This window comes from Python bivittatus, unplaced genomic scaffold (assembly GCF_059951505.1).
Source record: "Python bivittatus isolate LINGU-HERP-01145 unplaced genomic scaffold, Pbiv_v1 ctg000130_np1212, whole genome shotgun sequence".
NCBI classification, from domain to species: Eukaryota; Metazoa; Chordata; class Lepidosauria; order Squamata; family Pythonidae; genus Python; species Python bivittatus.
In genome coordinates this window covers 1-25,255 of record NW_028277041.1, presented here as the reverse complement: position 1 = coordinate 25,255, position 25,255 = coordinate 1, and the positions used below count along the sequence as shown (strand labels likewise).

The 25,255-nt window shown below is 42.4% G+C and overlaps 1 protein-coding gene across 1 annotated transcript; it reads right to left on the bottom strand.

The window, feature by feature from the left end:
• Positions 1–2,264: 2,264 nt before the first annotated feature.
• LOC148216513 (vomeronasal type-2 receptor 26-like) lies at positions 2,265–16,404 on the bottom strand. The gene is made up of 5 exons (XM_088135834.1): positions 16,114–16,404; positions 15,771–15,881; positions 8,048–8,275; positions 7,038–7,096; positions 2,265–3,195 (listed from the first exon to the last, which is right to left on the bottom strand). Exons 1-5 carry the CDS (start codon positions 16,402–16,404, stop codon positions 2,265–2,267), a joined length of 1,620 nt encoding a protein of 539 aa, XP_087991960.1.
• Between the last annotated feature and the right edge of the window lie 8,851 nt (positions 16,405–25,255).

Genomic DNA, 25,255 nt, shown 5'->3' with positions numbered 1-25,255 from the left:
CACAGCTGCATATATCTAGATGTCCACTAGATGGCAGCAGAGTGTTTAGTTTTCTTGTCTTTTGGCTGCCACCTACTGGTCATTTAGATATGTGCAGCTGTCTGATTAGTGTGGCTGAAGAGCTGGTGGGTTTCCCAGTGGAGGGCCGGTGAGGTAGTGTAAATGACCACTAGATAGCAGCCGAAACACAATGAAAACTAAACACATTGCTGCCATCTAGTGGTCATCTAGACATATGCAGCTGTGAAACAGCTGGTTTACATGTTTGTTTGTTTTTAATCTGGGGATAAAGTGAGGTGTCAAAAGATGCCAGGACCAACCTCCAGCATGTTTTTATTGTGGCACTTATAATCACCAGAGGCACACCTGTACAATTCTGATATGTGTACATCGTAGCCAGCTAAGCTATGAAAGTGGGGCTCCATTGCAACATGTCTAATGCCATGGGGCACGTGTCTCAGAAGTGCCCAGGGGTCAGCCCCACTAGGAAGACTAGACCGTGAAATCCACAGGTAAGTTAAAACTACTTTTACTAAGACTGGCTAAAATAACAGAATCTTTCAATCTGATTTTATTGTGCCTTCTCCTCCTGCTTCTTATAGTTCAGTGAATTAGGAAGCCATTTCCAAATGTTATCTGGATGTTCTGGACTTCAAAAATGTTTCAGCCCCTTTTGCCTGGGCAGGAGCTTCTGCATATCTCTGATAAGGTCATCTTCCTTACTCTCTACACTGAGGGCCTTCAGAAATCAGGTCCGGGCAGCAACCGCGCTCCCCCGTGGGAGAAGCTGAGTTCATGCTCATGGTCTCTGGCAAGTTATTCAGGGACCATCTTCTCCCAAGAACATCTGCCCACCCCACAATCTCACAGGGAGGGCCTGCTCCTGGTTCCTTCTTTTGAATCCTCATCTTATGGGACCTGGGAATTGGGCCTTTTCTCTGGTTGCCCCTGTTCTCTGGAATGATCTCTCCCTCTTATAAGACAGGCCCCAACTCTTCTTGACTTTCGGAAAGCCCTTAAAACCTAGTGAAGCTGAACCCCTTGCTGGTTAAAAGCTGCCTTCCTGCAACTTAAACACTGGACATGCTGTCTTCTCTGATCATATTTCAATGATCTGTCGATAGGTTAGCTGTTCCTTTCATTCTCTCACTTTAGTTTCCTTCAAGAATTGAAAACACCTCTTCTTTGATTCCTCCTTTTGGCAGAGTGGCACCAGAGATAACACTGAAACAGAGACATGTGAATGATATCTTTATTAAGGGTATAGTTTCACAATGCAAAATTGCTTGCCGCAGTTCTGGGAGACCAAATTATGATTCTTACGTTTTTGTTCTATTTTCTGCAAATCAAGACCAAGGTCGGGATGCAAGGATCTGATCTCATAGGTTGCCCATGCCAAGAGATGACCTGTCATATGCCAAAGGGGAAGAGTAGATGCAAAAAGCAAGGAAGCGTGAGAGATGACACAGGTCAGCAATGCAATCAATGTTGGAGAACCCCTGGCTCTTGACCCCAAGGTTAGTCCTTTTATATTCTTTGGGGTCCAGCCTACTGGCCCACTCTTCTCAAATCAGACCTTCATATCCTAACAACCAGCTGACTTCTGCATCTCAGGATTGCTCCAAACAAGGAATGTAGTTTGTCTACTCTCAGTTAACATTGCATCTCATGAATTGGGAGGGCATCTCTGGATGGAACGACCAGACATTTTAGGTGCATGCTTGCCAGAGTTCCTGAAGCTGGCCCATCCCATGGCATTGCCTATGGTCTCAATGTTCCAGATTTTGTTTTTCCCTTGGTCTTCAGCCATTTCTTGTTGGTAAAGTATTTACAGAACCCTGTATCTTGGACCTTGACTAGCTAACGTATGTAAGGAGTAAATATCACATGTGCCTCTGATGATTCAGCTACAAATTATGGCATCACCTGGAGCTAATCACTTGAATTTAGGAAGAAGAAGAAGTCCTAAAGAAGTCCTCATCCACATCAGGACAGGATGAGGAGGATTTATAATATCCCCACTTACTAGTTAAAAACTGAGAAAAAATGACAAAACCAAGCATCAAAAAATGGAGCACATGGGGCACATGGTTCAGCACCGTCGTAACTATGAACAGTTGCTGTACAAGTGGTCATTAACTGAGGACTACTTGTAGTCAGCCACTGTAATTCAGAATTGATATGGATGGACAAAGATTGTTTAGAACATCTAAAAAGGAAATTACTTCCAAGACCTGTCAGCTGTAGAAAAATAGGATCTAAAATCATGATCCTTCACTGATTTTCATCATTAGGTGTTCCTTGGTGTTCATGTGAGGTCTCAGGATAATGATGTAGCATTTAGGGATGAATATGCAGCCCAGTAAGCCCAGGCTGGAGGCCAGGCTGGAGAAGATCTGCACAGCCACCATGTATTTCCCTTTGGTACTCAGGTAGGTGGGGACAAAGGAGACCCAAACGCTGCAGAAAACCAACATGCTGAAGGTGATCCACTTGGCTTCACTGAAGGTCCCTGGCAGCTTTCGGGCTAGGAAAGCCACCAAGAAGCAGATGGCAGCCAGAAAGCCCATGTAGCTGAGGGCAATGTAGAACATGGTGACTGAGCCTTCATTGCATTGCAGAACAATGTGTCCTGTTTGGGAATGCAGGTCAGAGTCAGCGAATGGGGGAGAGATTCCCAGCCATATCAGGCAGATGCCCAGCTGAATCCCAGAACAGGACAAGACAATGGAGTTGGCCAAAGTCTTTCCCAGCCATTTCCTCATCTTGCTGCCTGGCTTTGTGGCCAGAAATGCTACCACCACCATGACAGTCTTGGCCAGCAAGGAAGACACAGCAACTGAGAAAACAACACTGAAGGTGGTTTGTCGAAGAAGGCAGGTCACCTTCCTGGGGCGACCAATGAATAGAAGGGAGGTCAAGAAGGAAAGCAGGAGGGAGACCAGGAGAACGTAGGTGAGGTCCCGGTTGTTGGCTTTGACGATGGGAGTTCCTCGGTATTTAATGAAGATTCCCAGAACAAAGAGAGTGGCAAGGGACAAAGCAAAAGCAAAGAAAGCCAGGATGAGTCCCAACATTTCCTGATAGGACAAGAAGCTTATAATTTTGGGGACACACTGATCTCGCTTCTTATTGGAATATTGGTCATCTGGGCATTTGTTGCAATGAGCTGCATCTGAAAAACACAAACCGTTCCTTTTTGATTAGCATCTATCTTTATCTGCAGCTACAGCATTTAAACAATGCAATTTAAATTAAGTATTCCTACCATATACTGTATAAAGTATGTTTTGGAGATGATGAGGTGGGAAAGCATAGTGAAAGCATGTGGAGACCTTATTCCAAAACACCTTTCTACAGTACTTGGTGAAGGCTTAAGTTGCGTGGTGTGATGGAATGTCTCTACAAGGAGGAGAGTGATCAAGGCAATCAAGAAGGAGGGGGTGCACTCCAGGAGGGTGGAGGAGGAAAGAGGCAACACAGTCTGCAGGGGGAGCGTGAGAAGAGAAAAAGAGGTTCAGGATAGCCACTCCCTAGAATCTCACAGGGTATATCCACTAGTTGCTGTAGAATAGATTTACTTCGGCAAGATTCTGTCTATAAGGTGTAAGCAAATCTAGGAACTGTACTCGACTGGATGGTTTCATTGTTGTTCTTGGGCTGGGCCTGACATATAGTTCTAAAATAAATTAAGAGTTTAATAATGTAAAATTCAGCCCTCTCATCCACATATTTTCCCATTGTTCCATTTGCATATTACATCCAACATTTTAGCCCATTTTATCATAGTTTTGAACTTGTTCATCTCCTGTTTCGAATCTCAACAAAAGTTTGTACATTTTAGCAATAAGGTGTTCATCATTAGTACATAACTCAGTTTCAAATTCAGTTTTATCATGTTCAGAACCAAAAGTCCTTTTATCCACCTTAAACCTTTCTACTAATTGTACATGTGAAAACCATTGACACATATATCCTGTTAATATCAAATCTTCTCTTGATTTTATTTTAAATTCTCCCTGGGAGAATCCTAGTGTGCCACCCTAAGTTAACCATTTCGCTTAGTTACCATTTCTCTTCTGTAAAATGCTTCCTATGGTGAGAGCCATAAAGGCATTTTCAGACACAATCTAGATTCCTATCTATTCCAAATTCTCAAAATGGCACATCTAATAAAATGATTTCTGAATTCTACATTAAACTTAACTTTGTCATACCATAAATAGCCATGCCACCCAACTCTCAAATCATGCCCTTCCAAGACCAGTAACTTTCAATTTCCCAGCATCACCCACTCTTGCATCCAGACTAAGCAGCAAGCTGCAAAGTACAATTTCAAATCTGGTAAATCTAAACCTCCTCTTTTTTGAGCATTTTGCAACACCTTATATTTAACTCACAGTTTTTGCCTTGCCACACAAATTTAGATATATCTTTCTGCCATTGTTTAAATGGTAAATCAGTAGTCAGAATAGGTATTCTCTGAAACAAAAGTGACTTTCTAGGTAGGCTAGGTGTCGTTTATGTGAAGCTTTCCCACTTTCGCAACTCTTCTGCAATGGGGTTGTGCAAGTCCTTGGAAAGAGGTGTGGAATGCCAAGGAGCATCTTCCAACTCTCTTTTGTCCTGAAGTTAAGTAGAAATTTTCTCTCTTCGTTTAAATGCTGAAGACCAATGAGATGACCAAATCCCACACTTGTCTTCTTTCATGAACCCTAACAAGAACAGAGGACATTCACTCTTTTTCATTATTGTAATGTTAAAAGCAAGACCACTGCGCAAAATTGCGTGCTGGTGCCAACTCTTTGAAAGGTCTGTTGGCAGCTTAAGGAATCGCTTGCTTTGAGAAATTAAGGAGAAAGTAATTGTACCTAATTCTATTAATTAGGTGTACAATTAGCATGAAAGAAAGCACCTTGAACAAACCCTGCCCCAAAGAGCAAGAACGAATTCTGATTGCTTCCACAAGTTCCCTCTTTGCTTTAGAGCTCCCTACCTTCCTGTCTGGAGATTGTTCCTTCTTGACACGGAGAACAGTCGTAGCAGCAAACCGGTTCTCCCTTTCTCATGAGCTTGGCGTATCCTGGGTGACAACTTTCAGCACATCTGGAAGAAGGCACCGTCTAAGCAAAGAGGAGCCAGGGAAACATGGATTAGAGGGCTTTCCTTCTAGGACCTGAGATGTGTTCTGAGCTGGGTCCCCACGCTGGCTTAAACCATGGCTTCTCTTAATCATGCCTGGTTGAATGCTTTCTGTTCCTACATTATGCTGAGTATGAATCATTTTTCCACACCATAATGTCTGTGTGCACACACCATGGCAAACTGAAACCAAAGAAGCCTCTCTGTGTCCGTAGATAAGCTATGATTTCTACCTTGGCAGGTTTCTTCAACTGTTTTCCCTATTTTGGGAAGAGTCAGCATGCTATCCATCAGAGGTATGACCTTTACGTTCCATCAGGTTCAGCTAGAATGGCCAGTGGTAATAACTTGGGAAGTGTAGCCCCAGTCATGATTTGCAGAAAATTGCTAGTTCCTTTCTTGGCTGTTGGTAGGAGAGCTTCTAGCATACACTTGTCTCCAGGTCTCTTGTCTTTTTCCAGTATATATCCATTGAATCTTAATTTCCTTATAGGTGAGATTCGTGCCTCCTAACTCCTTAGACCATTCTCAAAGGAGGCTCAAGTTCTCGTGAATTGCCATCCCAAAGCTACAGTTAGCATGATATCCCACCGTGTTCCACAAAAATGTTGGGATTCCCACAGTCAGAAGGACCAAAACTTGTTGAGAGATCCTTGTTCTATTGACAGCTGAGAAATACTTTTTTGATATCTGAACTGTGGGTTGAATTGTACTGTTTGATTTTAACTCTTGCATGCTGCCCACTGTCACTGCCATGAGATGGGCAACTGTATAAATCATTTCAATTAATTAAAAATCAGCTCCGTCCAGCTACATCTTCTTCTTCTTCTTCATCATCATCATCATCTTCTTCATCACCATCAATAATGTTATTGGGTCTGCCCAAATCTTGATGTTATCTGGGTGGATGTCCCAGATTAGGAGTCAAGGCACCTACTTCTAATAACCGCTCATATATCCTCAACCCACGGACTTAGTGCTCTCTTGGAGATTTTTCTCTAATGGGTGTGGACATGTGGAAGTAGTAGTCAATTCATCATCCAAGGCCTTGCGTCTTCCATGGTTCATTAAATCCTCCTAGGAACAGAGAGTTCTGAAAGCCAAAATATTTCTGAAGGATCCAGGAAGACCAGGCTGTGATACAGGGAGCCTTCCTTTGTTTGATGAAAAACTGATAAACCCAAACCCATCTGTGGCTCTCCTAAATGGGATCCTCCTAAATCCTTCCCTGCTTGCTAGGTGAAGTAGGTCATAACATTACACAACTTCATTGTGCCCTGTGCCTTCTTTAACAATAAATTAGTGGCACAGCTGTTACATGACTTGCTCCTCACCTCTAAATATGACCCGACATTTGATTCAAGGTTTGTACAAACTTAATGCTATGGCCAAAAGAGATCCAAAATACGGGTTGCAGAGAACAGATCCCCTTTTCAGTCAAACTGATAAGCTCCTCTCCTCTTTTCATGTCCATGCATCGCTGAGCTCATTCAGAAGAAATGCAGAGGGGGACAGCCACCCTCGAGACCTTCCTCTCACTTGCCAGTCCTTCTGTTCATTGTAGAGAGAAACTTCTTTGAGCTCTCGGCAGCCAGATCTGCTCGCCACAGACTCGACTTGAGTCCAGCCGGTGTTACTCTCAAGGGGACTGAGGCTTGTCAACATCTTCCACGGAGCTAGATTTGCAGTGCCACCCCAGTGAGGCTACTGGGCCATACAAACCCTGCGCCAACCCCTCCAGTGATTTGTTCTCTTAGACTTCGGAAGCACAGACTTCCTGCATTTCTGAAGCAGCCTTTCTCGACTGGGTTGCACAACCTGGAACAGCCAGTCAGCCAGCTGCACTTGATCAGCTGGTCCAGAATCAGAGAAAGGAGCAATATGCCAATACTCACCCTTTGACCCGAGTTTCCACATCCAGGAGAACCAGGGTTTCAGGCAGCCAAGGAGCACCCTAAGCAAATTCAAACACTGCTGGCATAGCAGTTACGGACAGGGAGCCCCGTCTGCCTTCCACTCTGACTGTTGGAGTCGCATCTAACACTGACCTTCAAGAACCAGGACTCTGCTCATGTGCTGCCAGTGAAAGGGATCTCTTTCTCCCTCCATCTCTCTTGTCTATCCAGAAACATTCCCTTGTTTTATTCTCCATTCCCACGTGAAGCAGTATCCTTGCAAAAGGGGCTCCCCCTTAGTACATGTTTGTGTGAATGCTACATCCCATAAGTTTGCCTCTCCTTTAGCTGTGGCAAGAAGCCTCCAAAATCAGCCTTCCTTTGTCACAGCAAGAGTCCCCGTGTTTCTCTCTCTGCCTTCTCTAATAGCCAAACGCTATATCAAGGGAATGATTTTTTTCAGCTTCCCACATGGCCCGTCCCTCCACCTGATGTCTCTCTGTCTGGCAATTCAGTGTGCTGCACTCATAACCTCTGGCTTTTCTCTTATTGAAAAAATTGTGCCACTCTCTGACTTTTATGCCTTTCTCTGATTGAATCGAATAATGTGCTAAATTCTCATAGATGAATACTCTTCTCATTTTACTGGTTTGAACGTCAGCTTTAATTTTTTTGGACTGTATTCCCCAATTGCTTATTGACTGACTTTATATTAGCAGTCTCAAGTATTAGCTAGTACACTGCTTGATTGGTTATTAATTATGGTTTCATATTCAGGTTTAATAAGAGAATTGATGCCATAGCAAACCTCAGTTTTTCATTTAGCTATCCCACCACTTAGACATGGTGCATGCTACTGAATGAAACATGATATCTAATCAATAAATGGGGCTTAGGTTCCCTTACTTGGAGGCTATTCCAATTGTGTTCAATGGGATTTTTTTCTGAGCAGACCTTTCTGCATCTGAAGAGATCAATAAGAAGACCCAAAATCAAGAAGCATTGTCTACCTTGTTAAATGACGCTGGCCATCGGATGGCATTCTGATTGATGGAGACCTTGACACCTGAGGCAGCCTCTCTTTCTACACTCCCAATTTTCACCCCAGCACCAGACTTGTTGGGAAATACTGCCCAGTGCATGATATCAAAGTCAGTAGCAGGAACTCCATCTTCATCCAAAGAAACTTCATCCTTGGAAATATTATAAAGCTGGAAGTTTCTCAGAAAACGATGAAGCTGTGAAGACAGAGGAAAATCAGGCTTGTAACTTTGCAGTTTTCCGTTTGAACCCTTATTCCATGTTTTTAGTACATGTAGTCCTCGCTTAATGACCATTCGTTTAACGATGGTTCAAAGTTACAACAGCCGTGGGAAGGGCCCTTTATGGCCCATAAATCACTTCTGGATGTCATAAAATGTTGTGCTGCCCCCTCCACAGTCATGTGGCTGCACATCAGGTGCTTGGCAACTGGCCTGCATTTACAACTGGTTGCCAAGCAGCTTGCGATCATGTGATCACCATTGGAAACTTCTCTGCTGGCTTCCCAAGAACGTCAATGCAGGGAAGGTTGCAAGCAGGGGTTGAAGGGAAACCTCTTGGCGGTGTGCAGGAATGGAGCTCAGATCCTGAAGATTTGAGCTCCATTCCTCCAGCCCCAGAAAGAACTTCCCCTCTGTGCACGGAGGGCAGGGCAAACATTTTGGCAGGCTTTAGGAACGTTTGAGAGTGAAAGGGCTGCCTGCCGGGAGGATTTCAGCTTTGTGTAGAGCTGCAATCCTTCAGCAGACAGCTCTTTCACTCCATCCACTTAATGACCTGGGAGTTTGCTTAACGACTGTAGCTGGGAGTGCCTGGATTGTGGCTGTTGAGCAAAGCAGTCACGTGGGCATCTCGCTTAATGACTGCTTTGCTCAACGATCAAGATTCCGGTCCCAATTGTGGCCATTAGGTGAGGACTACCTGTACTATTATTACAGTTTGGGATTGGTCTAAATAACTCAGCTGCTTTTATTTGGAAAGAGATTCAGCATTTTAGGGGAAGCTTTTCTCCTGCCTCTCCAGAGAATGCTCGATTTTCTTTCCAATATGGTTTATCCTTTCTTGAAGTAATCACTTTATCGTCCTACTAAGCTGTAGGTCAGCAACATAATTTTAACAAAAATGAAAATTACAGAAGGCTGGAAGTTCATGCGATAACTGAATCACATTAGACTTGGGTGTTCCCCTGGGATATTGCATCAGGTATTATGACTTGTTTTATGCTTTAATTTCTAAAAAATGTCTTGTGTGTGTGTACATAGGGCTGTTATAGCAGATTTCAGGAATCAATACATTCCCTACTGTCTAAAAAGGGATCAAACCCGGCTGTTGATTGTTTTGTGCAGTGTTGTTCAAACTGGGCAACTTTAAGATGTGTGGACTTCAACTCCCAGAATTCCCAAGTTCAGAGAGCCAAATTGACTTCTTTGATTAAAGACAATATGCACGTTTATTCCTGACTGGAAACCTCTTATGGACTTTTTGTGGAAGAGAGAAAAAAATAACCTTATGATTTATGTTTGATGATTAGACAGGACAGATTATAGAAAGAAGAGAGACCTGTTGTAACCATGGAGTAAGAGGTGAATTTATATTTGTGCTTATAACTGCTGTAAAGAAGATTGGAAGCCACTTCTTTATATCATTTCTGTTTTTCTTTTTCTTCTTTCTTGCAATTTTAGCCTTCTCTTTGATTTCTTTCTTTGTTTTCTTACTTTTTCTTAGTTTGTATTAGTCTTTATCTTCCTTTTTAAAACTTTTAATAAAAGTATATATAATATGGAACATTACATACAAAATTATATGTATATAAAAAAGGAAATAGAGATGCCAATATTATAATACTTCATATAAATCAGTGGTGCAACCACCTCTGGATATATTGTGTGCAGTTCTGGTTGCCCCACCTCGAAAGGGATCTAGCAGAGCTAGAAAAGGCTCAGATGACGTAACCAAGATGATCCCGGGGCTGGAGCAGCTTCTCTGTGAGGAAAGGTTGCAACATTCAGTGCTTTTTAATCCGGAAAGGGGGTAAATGAGAAAGGCATGATTGAGGTATACAAAATTGTGTATGGTGGGATAGAGCGGAGAAGGAGAACCTATTTTCCCCTTCCCAAAATGCTAGAACCAGAGGTCACCCAATCTTGGAAGAGTCAGGGCAGACAAAAGGATTTTTTTTCCCCACACAACATGTAATCAGACTTGGAATTCACCACCCCAAGATGTGATGCTGGCCACCAGCTTGGCTGGCTTCGAAAAAGGGTTGGACCAATTGATGGAAGTGATGGGGCTCAATGGGTATTAGCGCTGAAGGCAACGTGACTACCTCTGAAGGACATCTGTTGGGAGACTAGTGGGTCTCCTTGTGCAGTTGGTTGGCCACTGTGAGGACAGACTGGGCCAGGTGTCTGAGCCAGCAGGGCACTGCTTACTGTATATTCTTGTGTTCTTAAGATATGTGGATAGGCCTCTTATTGCCCCTAGAAGATGATGTGAAGGGACACTGATTTTGTCCTTCCTTACTATGGTCAGATCTTTTTACCAAGAAAACTGGTTGAGTTTCCAGAGGTCCCTTAAGACTTGGTTGTGCCAGCAGGCCTGGGGACACCAGGGGATGGGGGAATTAGTGAGGTGGCTCCCTTATTTTTAACATCCTTTTATTCTCTGTTTTACTTTGGTTTTTATATGTTTAATGTATTTATTGACTGTTTTTAGCTTTGTTGTACACCGCCCAGAGTCGCCTGTGGTGAGATGGGCAGCCATATACATTGGTTTAATAAATAGATAAGTAAATAAATAAATAAAAAACTATTTTTAATCCAGAATACAAAGCCTTTACTCATTTCCTGGAAACCAGGCTAGCTGATCAAGGGTGAACCTGAGGATTACTTGGAGTACCATGGTGCTTATTTAATTTGCAAATGGGGAAGGTCTCTTTGTCACTATAGAGGTGTCTCTGTCACTACAGCATTCCAAACCGGTTTAGATGGAAGTTTCAGCAAGGGAATCTCTCTCTCTCTCCCTGTCCCCCTCCCTCCCTCCAAGACTCCACATCTGGCCAAAACAAAAACTATAAATTGAGCAACTGCTCTTTGGAATATCTCACACCCACTCCTGCAGCCCTGCTTACCCTCAAGTGAAAACTAAGTAATTGAATGGGAACTATCAGTGGAAACTCAAAGAAAAGTCCTACCTGCCATGGCTGCACCATCTGGGGTATCTGATGGTCTCCAACCCGTGTCCTCCTCCTCCTTAGTTGGGCAGAATGGGCAGCATTGTGGACCCAGGACACAGCCTGGATTGCTGTGGATATACTGGAGGCATCCTCAGAAAGGATTCTTTCAACCATATTATGGGGTGGGATTTCCCAGTTCTCTTTTTCTGAGCATTTTTCCCAAACTTTCTTTGAAAGAACAGGACTTGAGTAGGAACATTGAAATACTGCCTCCCAAACTGCTTGATAGTTGATAAATATGAATAAAAATCATAATATTGTGTCCTTTTAATGTCCCGGGTTAGGAAGGATAGGAAAAGGTGCTTATCTGGGAAATCAATCCAGCTGTAAAGTAATCTTACACTTATGTCTGACAAAGTTGTTGCAATTTGCACTTTTCCTTTAATGAAGTTGTAGATCTTTTCAATGCTTCCTATTATAGATATTAGTGCTAGTGTGGCTTGAAAATCCAGTTGATAAACAGTAATTTTTACTTCACTTTTGCTAAGATCTAAAAGCCTTTTCCATTTCCCCCCCATATTCAGCTCTGTGAGACCTTGACCCATATTCAGTGCTAAGATGCTTTCTGAGAAGACAATGCAAATCCCGTTTTTTACAGCTGCAGCTGCCAAGTTTCTTTTGAACTTTTCTCCACTTTCATTATCCAGAACAAGGAGACCGATCCACGTCCATCGGAAATGCAGGAGCAGTTTGACAATGGCCATGTAAGGAGGTTCATGTTTTGGACTCAACCGGTAGAAAAAAGGGAAATGATGCTTTTGCTCAGGAATGTGGCTGAGAACCCCATAACTGATCTAATAAGAAAGAGAAGATCAGAGTGGTTTGTCTCATTTTTATGAATTAAATTCAGATGCTTAAATCTAAAAGCCTTTCAGTGTTGCTGAGTGAAGCTTCCAGAAAACAATGCACAGCATGAAATTTTCTGGCTCCCTTGAGGTTCTCTCCTGTTCTCCTGTTCACTCCCTTTGAGGCTAGGGAGCCCTGGCTTGATCTGTGGGTGACCCTCATGGGCGATCCTCACGCAGCACGTTCTTCTGGTCAAACCCTATCCTTGCAGCTAAGCATGGGTGATGAGCGTGACGCAGTGGGGCACTTTTGCTGCCACCAGCTGATGCCCACCTGAGCCCTCCACACTCCATGGGTCACCCACATAGATCAGACCCTGCAAGTGATCCACGGCAGACAGGAGCATCTTGATACTGTAGGTAGAGAGAACTCTCCTGATGTACCAGGAACACACAGACCCACCATTCAGGTTCTGAGAGACGGCTAAACCGAGCTCTCCATCAGAACTTGCCTAAACCTCAACCACAGCCCAGAATAGTGAGAGGAACTGGTAGATGGGACGGTTACCTGATTTGCTTGTCTGCTCCCAAAACTATATCCCCCATTTGGATCAAGGTTTTTCAGCCAAAGGGATGGCCTTAGGCACTAGAAGGAATCTGACAGGCATTATAGTTAGGAATACAACCAGTCTGAAGAAAGCAGAGGGCCTTCAATTGCCCCTTCAATGAGACCAATTCTAGTAGCAATGTGGAAGAAAAATGATACTAAAAAGGACTCAGGCATGAACTCTCCAAATTAATATCGAGCAGACTCTCCCCTTTCCTTCATATCTTTGACGGGGGCAGATTGTGGTAGGAAAAGGATTTTTGCCTAAGGGAAGTTTGCAGAGCAAGGAACAGATCCTAGTCTGCTCTTTCTCTCAACGGAGCAATAGACTTGCTTGTCATTGACTCATCTGGTCTTCCTTGAAGGTTCTTGGTTCCACAAAGGAGGCTGAAAATAGTCTTGGATCATCTGTTTCCTTTTTAGTTTGTCCCCCAGTTTTTGCAGGGCAGGATTGCCCTAGCTAGTAACACTTCTGCCACAGGCAGACATTTCTTATAAAACTAGTAGGGCAAGCCCCTGCCCCACTGGCTTCCTTGAGCTCAAGCTTACACTTCCTCATGTTCTCCCCTTCTCCTTTCTGCATTTTCATCTATAGCTGAAAAAAGTTACTTAGAAGAACTACAGAAAGGGACAACTAGCCTAGCCTTGACCTTTTCCTCTTACTTGCCAAACTTTTTTTTTTTTTTTTTGTCCCCAAGGGAAACCTCTTTGAACAGTCAGGAGTTGGACCCCCTTGCAGATTGAACCTGAGCCCAGCCAGTATAACCCTGAACCAGGCAGAAGCCTTCCAAGTTCCTCTAATTTGCAGTACAGCCCCAAGGAAGTTGTTGGACCTTATAGAAGTCTTCAAGTACTTTATCCTCTTAGATACTGGAAGCAGAGTCTTTCTGTGTCCCAGAAGCAACCATACTGAGTTGGGTTTCATACCCTGGAAGAACCAGCCGGCTTCACCTGATCATCTGGGTCCAGAATCAGACAAAGGAACAGAATACCAATAGTCACCTTTGACCTGCTCTGAGTCTCCAGCTCCAGAAGAACGGTGATTTCAAGAGGTCAAGGAGCACTGGAAAAGCAATCACTGATAGGAACTCCTATCATCCTTCCTTTCTGACTGTATGATCTTCAACTGACCTTCAAGGGCTTGGATTCTGTGCATAAGCTTCAAAGGAAAAATGCTGTCCTCTCTCTCTCAATTTCTCTTTTCAACCCAGAAACATTCCCTTGGTTTGATTCTCCATTCCCAGTTGAAGTAGCACCTGTGCCAAAGGTCCTTCACTTTAGGGCACGTGTATGTAAGTTTCTCTCTGGTTTTCTCTGTTGAGCAAGACTCCATATTTCCCCGTCTGCCTTCTCCTATTAGTGAACACTGTCTCAGGTGAAGCACTTCTTTAAACTTCCTTCTTTCTCTTTACTCTCTACTCCTCTGTCTCTGAATTCAGCATACTCCCAACACATGACTTTCTCCAATTGCATAAACCATATTAGTCTCTGAACCTTCTGCTTTTCTCCCATGGAAATAGCAATACTACTCTCTGAAAATCTTGTCTTTAACTGAATTGAACAATGGTTTAATTCTCATAGGTTATTGCTTAATTGATTGCTCTGGATGTTGGGTTTAAATATTGTTTGTGCTATATTCCTCTCCTGCTCCAATTTTCCACTGTTTATTATTTGATTGCCTTTATATTATTCACTTCAAATATTAGTTAATAAATTGTTTGATTGGGTATTCATTATATTTTCATTTTTCAACTTCTGGAATACATAAGCCTGTTTAATAATCTATACAGTAAAGATCCCAACAAAACTGGCATTGTGGCAAGATCTCTAGTTCCTGTCTTATGGACTGTAAGAAGCATATTAAAGCAGCTGTGTCAATGTGCCATTTAACCTCTCCATGCCTTTCTATTCTTGCAAAGCCTCTTATTTCCACCACCCCCTGATGATGCCTCCTACCCACAGTTCTCTTTCTGGTGAGCTCATCAGCTCCATCCAACCAAAATTTCTTCCATCTTCCTTGACTCATTCACTCTTCTTTCATATTTTTGTTGACTTCAAAAATCAACAACTTGAGTTGAGTGAGTGCATTTTTGAGTGCAACTTGACCCTCAGACCCACCTTTGAAAAAAGGAGGAATTTCTTGACTATGAGAGCTATCGAGTGGTGGACCAGCCTGCCTCCTGGAGCTGCATCAGTGGAGGTTTTCAAGCAAACGTTGGACAGCCATTGGTCTGGGATGATCTAATGATTCCTCTTCGGGGCACAGAAGTGAGCTAGAAGATCCACAAGGCCTCTTCCAACCTTACAATTCCATGTTTCTATGATTTGCTCTAAATTACCAGTCCTACCTCTTCTGCATTTTTCATTCACTTTTCAATTTACCCCCCACTCATTCAGCATTCAGACGTTCTTGGCCCCCTCTCTCCTCTCACTCTTTGTTGTGCCTTTGAGTCAGTGTTGATTCCTGGCAACTGCCTGGACTAGTCCCTAGTCTTCTCCTGCCACCATAAGAAGGGGTCACATCTCTGCCTCCTCTTGGCATATCCACAGAACAATCATTTGAATTGATCTTCTGCTGCCTCCAACCTCCTGGTCAAAGACTGGCATGCACAACCATGATCTTTCTTCAGCAATTGTCCTCACACTTAGGGTCAGGTCCCAGGATCCTATTCCTGTTCTTCCTTTCCCCTATTAAAATCAAATCTCACTATATCCAAAATTTTCCATAACCTTTCCATTTCCTTTTTTGTTTTGGTTCCTTCAAGTCAGTGTTGACACCAGGCGACTGCCTGGACAAGTCCCTGCAATTTTCCTGGCAAGATTTCAGAAGTGGTTTGCCATTGCCTCCTTCCTAGGGCTGAGAGAGAGAGACTGGCCCAAGGTCACTCAGCTGGCTTTGTGCCTAAGGTGGGACTGGAACTCCCAGTCTCCCAGTTTCCAGCCTGAGGTCTTAACCACTACACCAACCTGGCTCTCCTTCTCATTTTATCACACACATTTTCAAAGTACCCCATTTCCACTGTCTTCAACTTACTTTAATCTTACTTGTGACATACTCCACTCACACTTTCATTTACCAAAGTGGGCAGAAACACATTGTTAGCTTTTTTCCCCGAGAGACAATCATTCTGCACAAATTCATCTACGTGCTCTGGTTGCTTACTTGGAGAGAGATTCTTCAGGGGCAGAAAAGGGAAAGTCACAGAGCCTAGGCATTGTTTCAAAAACCACGCTGTGCCAGGAAGACAAAAGAAATATGGATATGCCTTATGGAAAGAAAATCATTTCAGGTTTTTTAATGCCTCACAGCTGACCTGAGCTTTACTTGGAGATAAACACTAATGTGTTGTCTTCTGTACTAATGTGAAGAATCTACAACATGGAATTCAATTCATTTTACTTTCATACCTGTGGGATTTTGTAGATGCCCAACATGGTAGAAATATGATTGAAGAGTTCAAAATCTGTCCCTTCAAGAAGTGCCAGCAGGTTCTTTTGTCTTCCACATCTGTAGTTTGGCACATTCTCCTGCCCCGTAGATAACAAGTCAGTCAGGGCTTCGTAGGTCATCTTTGCATTGAAAAAGTTCTCATAGATGTTGTAGCCCAGAGAGATGTTGAGTAGCAGTCTCGGACTCTGGTTGATCTCATGGACAGCAAGGACAAAGGGCAAGATATGATAGAAGCCCATAGATGTCATACTGCAACATAACAGTAGATTTCCATCTTCAGTTTGGATTTTCATCTTCAGTTGGTAAAAGCATGCACTATTTTCTATAGTTTTCCTTTAAGTGTGTTTTTTAATAATAAATTTTATTTCAGTCTTGCCAGTATACCCTGTACCTTTCAGAAAGCAGCGTATGAAATCAATGGAAGAAGGATGGAATGGATCAATCTAAAAAAGTACAAACTAGTCTGTTGATCTCATGAAGGGAAAGAAGGCTGGATCTTACCAGAAGTTCATTCTCACTATATAGCAACGCAGACAGTCTTGCCAAGCACTCATGACTCAATTGAAAAATAGTAGATTTCTGTATCATTTGTTTATGGGACTTTTCAGGAAGATTGATTACTCTGGACATTCCTATTAGAAGGATAGTCCCATTGTCCCCAATCACAGCTTCTTCTCAAAACAAAAGAGATACGCTTGGGATGTCAGGATCAAAGGCATCCTATCAAAAATATCAGAGCTGATCTTAACTCAGATTTTCTGTAAATTATGATTTGGGTGAGAAAGCATGGAAAAGAAGCCTTACAGCAACAGTAACACAGTTAGGAGAATAGTAAACGAAATTAGAAATTAGAACTAGTAAAAGAAAAGAAAAGAAACTACTAAAAGAAACTCCCAAAAGGAAGTGGAGAAGTTTCTGAATACTCTTTCAATTTGTTTAGAGCAAGCTTTTGCAAAACCAACCATTTCTAAGGGTGCAAACATGATCTCATGATATTATAGGAATTCTTCCTATGGTATCACCAAGGAGATGACTAATGGCTGGATTCAAGTGGTGGTAAATTCAAACCTGAGGAGGTGGTCAGTGAATTAACACATTCCCAGAGTTTTTCATTACTGTGAACCATACGGAGTAGGATTCCAGAAAGACTAAGACACACACACAGAGAAGTTTAAATTACATTAAGTTTCACATTTTGGGAAAATTCAAGGGTTAGATTTTTAGTTATCCTGGTTAAGCAGGTTGTCTGATCCAGACCATGAAGCTTTTGAAAGGTCACCCAACATCCCCGATTGAATGCTGTTTCTCCAGGATTCTAAGACACACCATAATTATCTATACATCATTAACTGTGGCAATGAGGATCTTTCTATCTTTTTATTAAAACAATTGTACCAAAAAAGGGTTAGATTCCAAAAGTGGAATAAGGTTGGACTGAATTCACTTCAGCAAACTTAGAGAGACATTTCAACCTCAAAGAATTGCTTACTAGCAAAATGTATTTCTTTTGGATAGCTGAAATGGCTTTTCCATAAGTTCCATTTTATACTTTTTTTAAACTAATCATTCCTTAAATAACTCAGGTCTCTTCTTTGACCTGAACGTGATGGATAGAAAACCTGAGATTACACCCTCTTCCTTTTACAGTTTAAAGTATTCTTGTGTTCAATATTTTATTCAATGTACAATTCTTAAAGTAAACTAATAGGAGTAAAAAAATATACAATGAATTAATGATTTTGATACTCTGTTTTATTATCCTTTTGGCTTTAGATTCTGGATTCCTATTCATCACATAAGGTGAACTTTGTCAACTTCTTTATCATTCAGGAGCCAAAAGATTTCCCTGAATTTTATACTGCATGCTCTTTCCTTGGTGAATTCAATTCAAATCAGCAATATCCTCTTCTAAATCAGATAGCACTTCCTTTGTCACAGTCCTAACTCACTATATGCTCAAAGACAACATCCTTGATTCTATTGAGCTCTCTATCCTCCTTGACTTAATTTTTTTTTTTATAAAGGACTGCTTTAAAATAAATTTAAATACCAAAGAAGGAAGGAAGGAAGGAAGGAAGGAAGGAAGGAAGGAAGGAAGGAAGGAAGGAAGGAAGGAAGGAAGGAAGGAAGGAAGGAAGGCACAGTGTATGCACTGTAGCAAATGAGAAGAGATGGTGGGGATCACCAGAGTCAAGTACACCTTGATAAATACCTTAGAAAATTGTGGCTTGGAGGCTGGAAGAAAGCATATGGTCGAAGTGCAGAATGTGATGTAGATATGATTCCAGTAATCGTGTAGTCCCCTGGCTTGTAGAAATTAAACCCCTTTTTTTCTTCTCTTATCACATTCAATGGACATTTCAGCACCATAGTCGCACAGGAAAATTGGGACAGTAGAAGTAGGAAGAGCTGACTCCTCATGGTGGAGATCCTTCCTATAGTTCTCTGTCTGACACAGATGCTTCTTCCTTGGTGTCAGGGCTGGTGAATTATGAGGAAGAAGATGCTCACAAAAGAGAAGACTGGCACTGAAGATGGTCCAGCTTGGCCCTAGATCTGAAGGAGCAGCCTTCAATTTCTGACTGGCATAGTCCTTGCCTAACCTAAACTAATCCTATCCTCTGCTCTCAGCAGAGCAGGAGGTAGTCCCGATCAGATTTTCAGTTTTCATATGCCAGGCACTATCAGTGATCTGTCACATTGGCTTAAAAAATGACTAATCATGGTGGTGGGTGGAAATCCCATAAACTTTGTTGAAAATAGATCACCATGGTTTTAATAATTAGAAGGGGAATTTGCAACATAGTCATTTGTGACATAGGTGTGCAGTTGGAGAAAACAATTGTCTATGACCCAAGGGCATAATTTGAGAGTTAGGAAGGGAAATTTTCCTGAAAGTTACACTGCCCTTTTACTCAATGAACTTATTTTTGAGATGCTAAGGATTGTAATATGCTAAAACAACTGAACAGTTCTTAACTAGCCAGTGGGGACATTATTATTCCTCCTCACACTGTCCTGGAGTGGATGAAGCCACCTTCCTAAATGCAGGTCAGATACTCTGGAATATTTATAGAATTGGGCTCTCCTATAAATTTAATAAAATGACGATAGAGATAGATAGATAGATAGATAGATAGATAGATAGATAGATAGATAGATAGATAGATAGATAGATGAGAGATAGATGAGAGAGAGAGAGAGAGAGAGAGATCTGCATGGTAAGATATCATTTGGATGATCCATCACAAGCACTTATTATAAAGCATTCCAAAATGGAATCTTTATGTTTACAGTGATAAGATCTGATGGAAATTCCTTGGATATTACTGTGCTGCTTTGGATTTTATACTATAATTTGTTTAATTTGTACCTTTTCTTCTATAATTAATCTCAAATATGGCTGCTATTGACTTGCTTGTGCATTATGATACTTGTTGCACTTATAAAAATCAGACTAAGACATTTATTTATTTATTTATTTATTTATTTATTTATTTATTTTATTTGATTTTTATAGCTGCCACCTTCTGAACCCTGGGCAGTTCTCAACAGTATGCAGTTACCTGAGTCTAGTACCAACCAAAAGTTGCTGAGGTTCAAGGGGTAAACAAATCTGGGAAGGTGAAGCCATGGGTGATGCTATGGGTTGAACCAGTCTGAGGTCTTTGGATAATGTGCATCTAAGGCCCATTGCATACAGAAGCCTCCTCCAAAATCATGAGATGGAATGGTAACTAAGGGCAATAATCTCTGGACTAATCCCAAGAATGGGGAGTCAGGTGTTAGAATGAGCATCAAACTGAAAGCCTACTTCTAAAGGTGTGGAGTCTGAACCCCAAAGGACATAAAAGGACTGAGGATTAGTTCTTCACCTTGGGCATTCAACAAGTCATCCACTGGGTTGACCTCCCAACTGAAGCCTGCCCTTTAATAACTTGACCTTAGTCCTGGTGTACAGAACACAGTACAACAATTTTAAAACTGATAATTTGGTCTCCTAAACCTGCTGAAACTTTGTGGAACAATACCCACCATCCCGATGGTGTTTCTTTGTGGAACAATACCCACCATCCCGGTGGAGAATGGATGATTGGTATTTAAGTGTGTCCTCTTCGGCTGTGGAAATATTCTACTATTGAACACAATTCAACGGTGGAAGAGGCTGCCTCAGGAGGTGGTATGGTGTCTTTCGCCAGAGGTCTTCCAACAGTGGTTGGATGCTCATCTGTCAGAGGTACTATTGTAGTGGTGTCCTGCACTGGGCAGTCTCTTCCTGAATGGATGTCCATATTAATTGAGTAAACGAACAAATACCTTTGGACCAGATGACTTTCAAGACACCTTCTGAGCTCTCATTCTATGGTTATCTTATCAGATTCTGTAATTGCAACTGGTTCCTCCCTTTGTGGAAGTTGGTACTGGTGACGAGTTGTTGGTTGACCAAGCAAACATTTGGCCTAATGAAGGCCCAATGTTCATGTCCTACACTTTCCAGTTACATCTCACCTCCTGCAAGGTCAAAACCAGATCACATGTATGCCTTCCTCCTGGGCCTGGACCTAATATCAGTTGAGGAATGTCAGTATTTATCATAGAGGCCATGAATTCCTGAGCCACCCTGGATCCCCCATCCTGGGAATGAAGTCCCTCAAGACCACCAGTCTGGGGAAATTCAACACTAGTCCCAGCATGAGATATGGAAACTCACACAGAGATGTGGCAGTGCAGCCTCATGGTTGGTGCACCAGCTGAATCTCCAGCTTATCCCTGGAGTCAATCTTCAGATAAGGTAACTCCTATCCAGCTAGTTATGCAGCAGGAATAACCTGTAAGGAATTTAGAGCTGAGCTCAGGGATTGGGAAGCAAGGAATGACACAAGGTGGGACTTTCAGGAAACATTACTCAGTCCTAAAAGAGAGGAAAGGATGAGCGAGAAACTCAATGTAACCCTGTCATTAATCTATCTATCTATCTATCTATCTATCTATCTATCTATCTATCTATCTATCTATCTATCTCTATCTCTATCTCTATCTCTATCTCTATCTCTATCTCTATCTCTATCTCTATCTCTATCTCTATCTCTATCTATCCATCCATACACACATAAACCAGACAGATGGATGGATGGATGGATGGATGGATGGATGGATGGATGGATGGATGGATGGATGGATAGATAGATAGATAGATAGATAATAATGTTTATTTTTTAAAACTACATGTATATGAAACATAAAACACTTCATTTGGGAAGAATGTTAGGAAGAGTTGTGGTTTCTTGGTTTTTTTTTTACAGCGACAGGCTCACTTTAAAAATATCTGAAGAATATTTTTCTTGAAATATCATGAAGGTGATTTCGAACTCAAAAACTCCTGGACTTCTTATGTAAATGACAGAGATGGTAAAGCAGTAATCTTCAACACATACCATTGGAAGACCAGTTAGGGACAGTTTGTCATGGAGAAAATCTTGCTAAGAGTCGACATTGACTTGATGCTATATAATCAATCAATCAATATTCAACACCTACATTTAGGAACGTCTGGGCGGGGGGGGGATGGTTCATTCTGACTCACTTCACAAGAACTTCTCCGAATCAAGTTTTGGCGAAACCTTCCAGGTCTCTTCTGACCAAGTCATGGAGGACTTTGGTCTCATTGCATACAGATCTGGTACTAACAGCAGTCTGAGGCCAGGGTGTCTGCAGCAAGCAAAGAGACCAGTGTGTGCCAAGATGCCAAATGTAAGCACCACTCAAATCTCATTGCACGTGACATTGTGATGCAAGTACAAAAGGCGCCGAGGTTCTCTCAACCCAATTTGGCTCATCATTTTCCCCAAGGATAACTAAGGACAGAGACAGCCATCAAATCCAAAGCTTTCATCATAATGAAGTATGCACTTGTCCATAAGGGTAGAACTTGAATCATGGCCATGCAACATCATGACACAACTTTTGTTATCTTCCAAAGCCTAACTGATTTTCACTTCAGACCTTTTCACGCTTGCAAATAATCTAGTGCACAGATAGCCTGGCAACTTCTTTGTTCTGTGATATCCCCATGACATGGGCTCCATTGATCCCTAGCCCATGAGCCCCACAGCGTCAAGCTATCCTTAGATGCACTGGTGATAGAGCTTATCATGAGGATGCAGAGGTAACCTGGTCTTCGTAGGAAGAGTGATAGGGTCAAGAAAAGAATTCGGGAAATTTAGCCTGTATGAAGAAGAGGACAGCTTTGGGAAGGGAGGGAGAGGGGTATGAACCAATAAGAGCTGCTGAATTAGCAAAGAGGTGTTGATGTTGCCTGGTTGGAGGGTGAGAGATGAGTTCTAGAAGTTCCTTAGATGCTCGAAAATGAGGAGAGGGCAGTTGGAGTAGTGATTGACGGAGGGCGATATTGTAGGGGGACTGCACTGGCCAGGCCATTTCAGGAAATGGGGAATTAGCCATTTGGTGGATATTCGACCTTCTAACTCACATCCACCTTAATCACTTTAATATCTCCATGACCATATATGTATTACTTATTTCCTAAAATTTATATGCTACTATAATTCAACAACACTCTGAGCAGCTTATAAAGCCATACAAACCTTCAAATAAAACAGTAGTAAGAAAGAAAATAAGCTTAGTAAGTGAATAAGAGAAAAACACAGCAGCCCAAGGAATCAGCCCCAGCTTCTAAACCTTTGTCTTGTGAAAAAGCCAACTTGTTTATTTATTTATTTGTTCAATTAGTGTAGCGGCCCATCTTAAACAAGTGACTCTGAGTGGGGAATGATCGTAAAACCAATTAAAACAATTAAAAACACAATACAGAAAGAAAAATTAAATACATATAGCAGCTGAGAAATATTGTAATCCATAGATGTTAACCTAACCAGGAAATGGGGCTCTTAACATACTCGGGACCCCAGGCCTGGCACATAAGCAGGTCTTCAAAGCCTTATGAAAAGCAAACAGGGTTGGGGCCATCCTAATCTCAGGAGTGAGGATGTTCCAGAGGGCAGGTGCTACAGCAGAAAAGGCATGGCTCCTGGTCCTACCAGCTGACATTCCTTGGCTGATGGGACCCGGAACTTGCCCATCCTTCCCGATTGGATTGGATGGAGAGAAACAACTGTGAGAAGATGGTCCCTCAGGTACCCCGGCCCCAAACCAAGAAGGGCTTTAAAGGTGACAACCAGCACTTTGAATTGCACCAGGAAACACACCGGCAAGCAATGCAGCCTATGAAGCAGTGCTGTTAGATGTGCCAAATAACCAACACCATTTACAACCCATGCAGCTGCATTCTGCACCAGCTGAAGCTTCTGACTGCTCTTGAAGAGCAGCCCCATGTAGAGTGTGTTGCAGTAGTCCAGATGGGAGGTCACGAGGGCATGAGTGACATTGAGCAGAGCCTCTTGGTCCAAAAATGGGCACAACTGGTGCACAACCCAAAGGTGTGTAAAGACCCTCTTAGCCACGGCTACCACCTGCTCTTCCAGCAGGAGCCGAGAGTCCAAGAGGACACCCAGATTGCGCACTGGGTCCATCTGAAGCAGTGCCACACCATCCAGGACCAGAGATAGAAAACCTTGACACTGCTAGGTTCAAGCACTCAAAGCCACTCAGTCTTGCTTGGGTTGAGCTTAACTTACATTGCTATGTCCCATCCAGGCATTGGGACAGGACATCCACTTGATGGAATTTGCAATTCATGGAAGTTGCTCTGATCTCGGAAGAACTATTCTTCAAGAGGGTGTGTGTGTGTGTGTGTGTGTGTGTGTGTGTGGCACAACTGAGAAGGTTCGTCACTGTGCTTTCTAGAGTTGACATTTTTTAAGGGAAGGGACCAAAAGGGAGTCCACCCTTCCCAGTCTTACCATGTAGGTAAGCAGAAGCCACTGAGAAGGCAGTGCCATAGATATTCAGCTTCGAGTCTTATAGGCTTTCAGAGTAACAACCAGCACCTTGAATTGCACCTGGAAAGAAGTTGATAACCAGGCAGCTCTCACAGGTTATTGGGCAATACCTTGAGGCTCCCATCACTAAATGACCTGCTGACCTCTAGACCAGTTGAGGCTTCCAGGTGGTTTTCAAGGCCATGCACATGTAGAGTGCACTTGTGGGAGTCAAAATGAAAGGTGACTAAGGCATGAGGGATTGTGATCAGGTCCTTCTGAGGCATGAAAGGTGTAGGAGGGACTTCCGTTTGGATTAAGAGACCAGTTGCAGTTCAGTGTTGGTAGTACCAGCAAAGGAAACAACCTGCAAGGGAAAGGACAGGGCTAGAAAGAAGAAAAGAGGAGAAGTCCTAGTCCTCAGATTCAAGTGGGAGGATATACTACCCTTTGTGAGTGACAAGGCCACCTGCAAGGGGAAGAGTAAAGGATAGTAGCAAGAGAGGTCTAAATTCAAGTGTGACTCACGGGGAGAACAAAATCCCTGTCAAGGTTCACTGTCAGCCTCAGTGAGGAACCCATCTTTTGCTCAGGTTTCTTTTCACTGGGAAAGAAGTCAAAGCTGAATGAATCAACCCAGCCAGAGAGAAAGTGCTGCAAAGTGGGAACAGATTCCAGAAAAGTTAGTTGAAAGTGAAAGCTAAGGATCAGGTCTCAGCAGTGATCTGAGTCTAATGGAGGAGAATCAGTTCAGGAGAAAAGTTTATACCTCTGCTTTGTTCAAGTCTGTGTAAAAATAAAAGATACATTTTCACTGGAAATTGATCTTTGGGTCTCATCGAGACACAACCCTGATCACATCATCAGCTACATCATCTCCATGAGCAAAACTGTTTGTAGCAGTTCTAGGAGAACAAACTATTGGTTCTTATATTTTGATTTCCTTTTATGTAAATTAGGTCCAACGTGAATATAAACAAAAGAAAATACAATATAAAATCCAAAACACCATGGCAAAATAGCAAAATATCTCCTTACTAAGAATATGAAGATTTCTAGTCATCTTCTTTTCACAACTCAGAAGACAACTTTGTAAGAGATGTCCCTCATGATTTATCTCAATGACATTTCTCCATTTCCTGGATGCAGCTATTCTGGGTATCTGACCTTGAATTTAGGAAAATGGCCTTACCCACACCAG

Excerpts from the sequence above, each read along its gene's own strand:
- LOC148216513 (XM_088135834.1), bottom strand. The coding sequence starts at position 16,404 with ATGACATCTATGGGCTTCTATCATATCTTGCCCTTTGTCCTTGCTGTC. Across the intron at positions 7,097-8,047 it reads GGCCAGCGTCATTTAACAAG|GGTGCTCCTTGGCTGCCTGA; the intron begins GTAGACAATGCT and ends GAATTTGCTTAG. Across the intron at positions 3,196-7,037 it reads GTGGAAACTCGGGTCAAAGG|GAACGGTTTGTGTTTTTCAG; the intron begins GTGAGTATTGGC and ends CTAATCAAAAAG.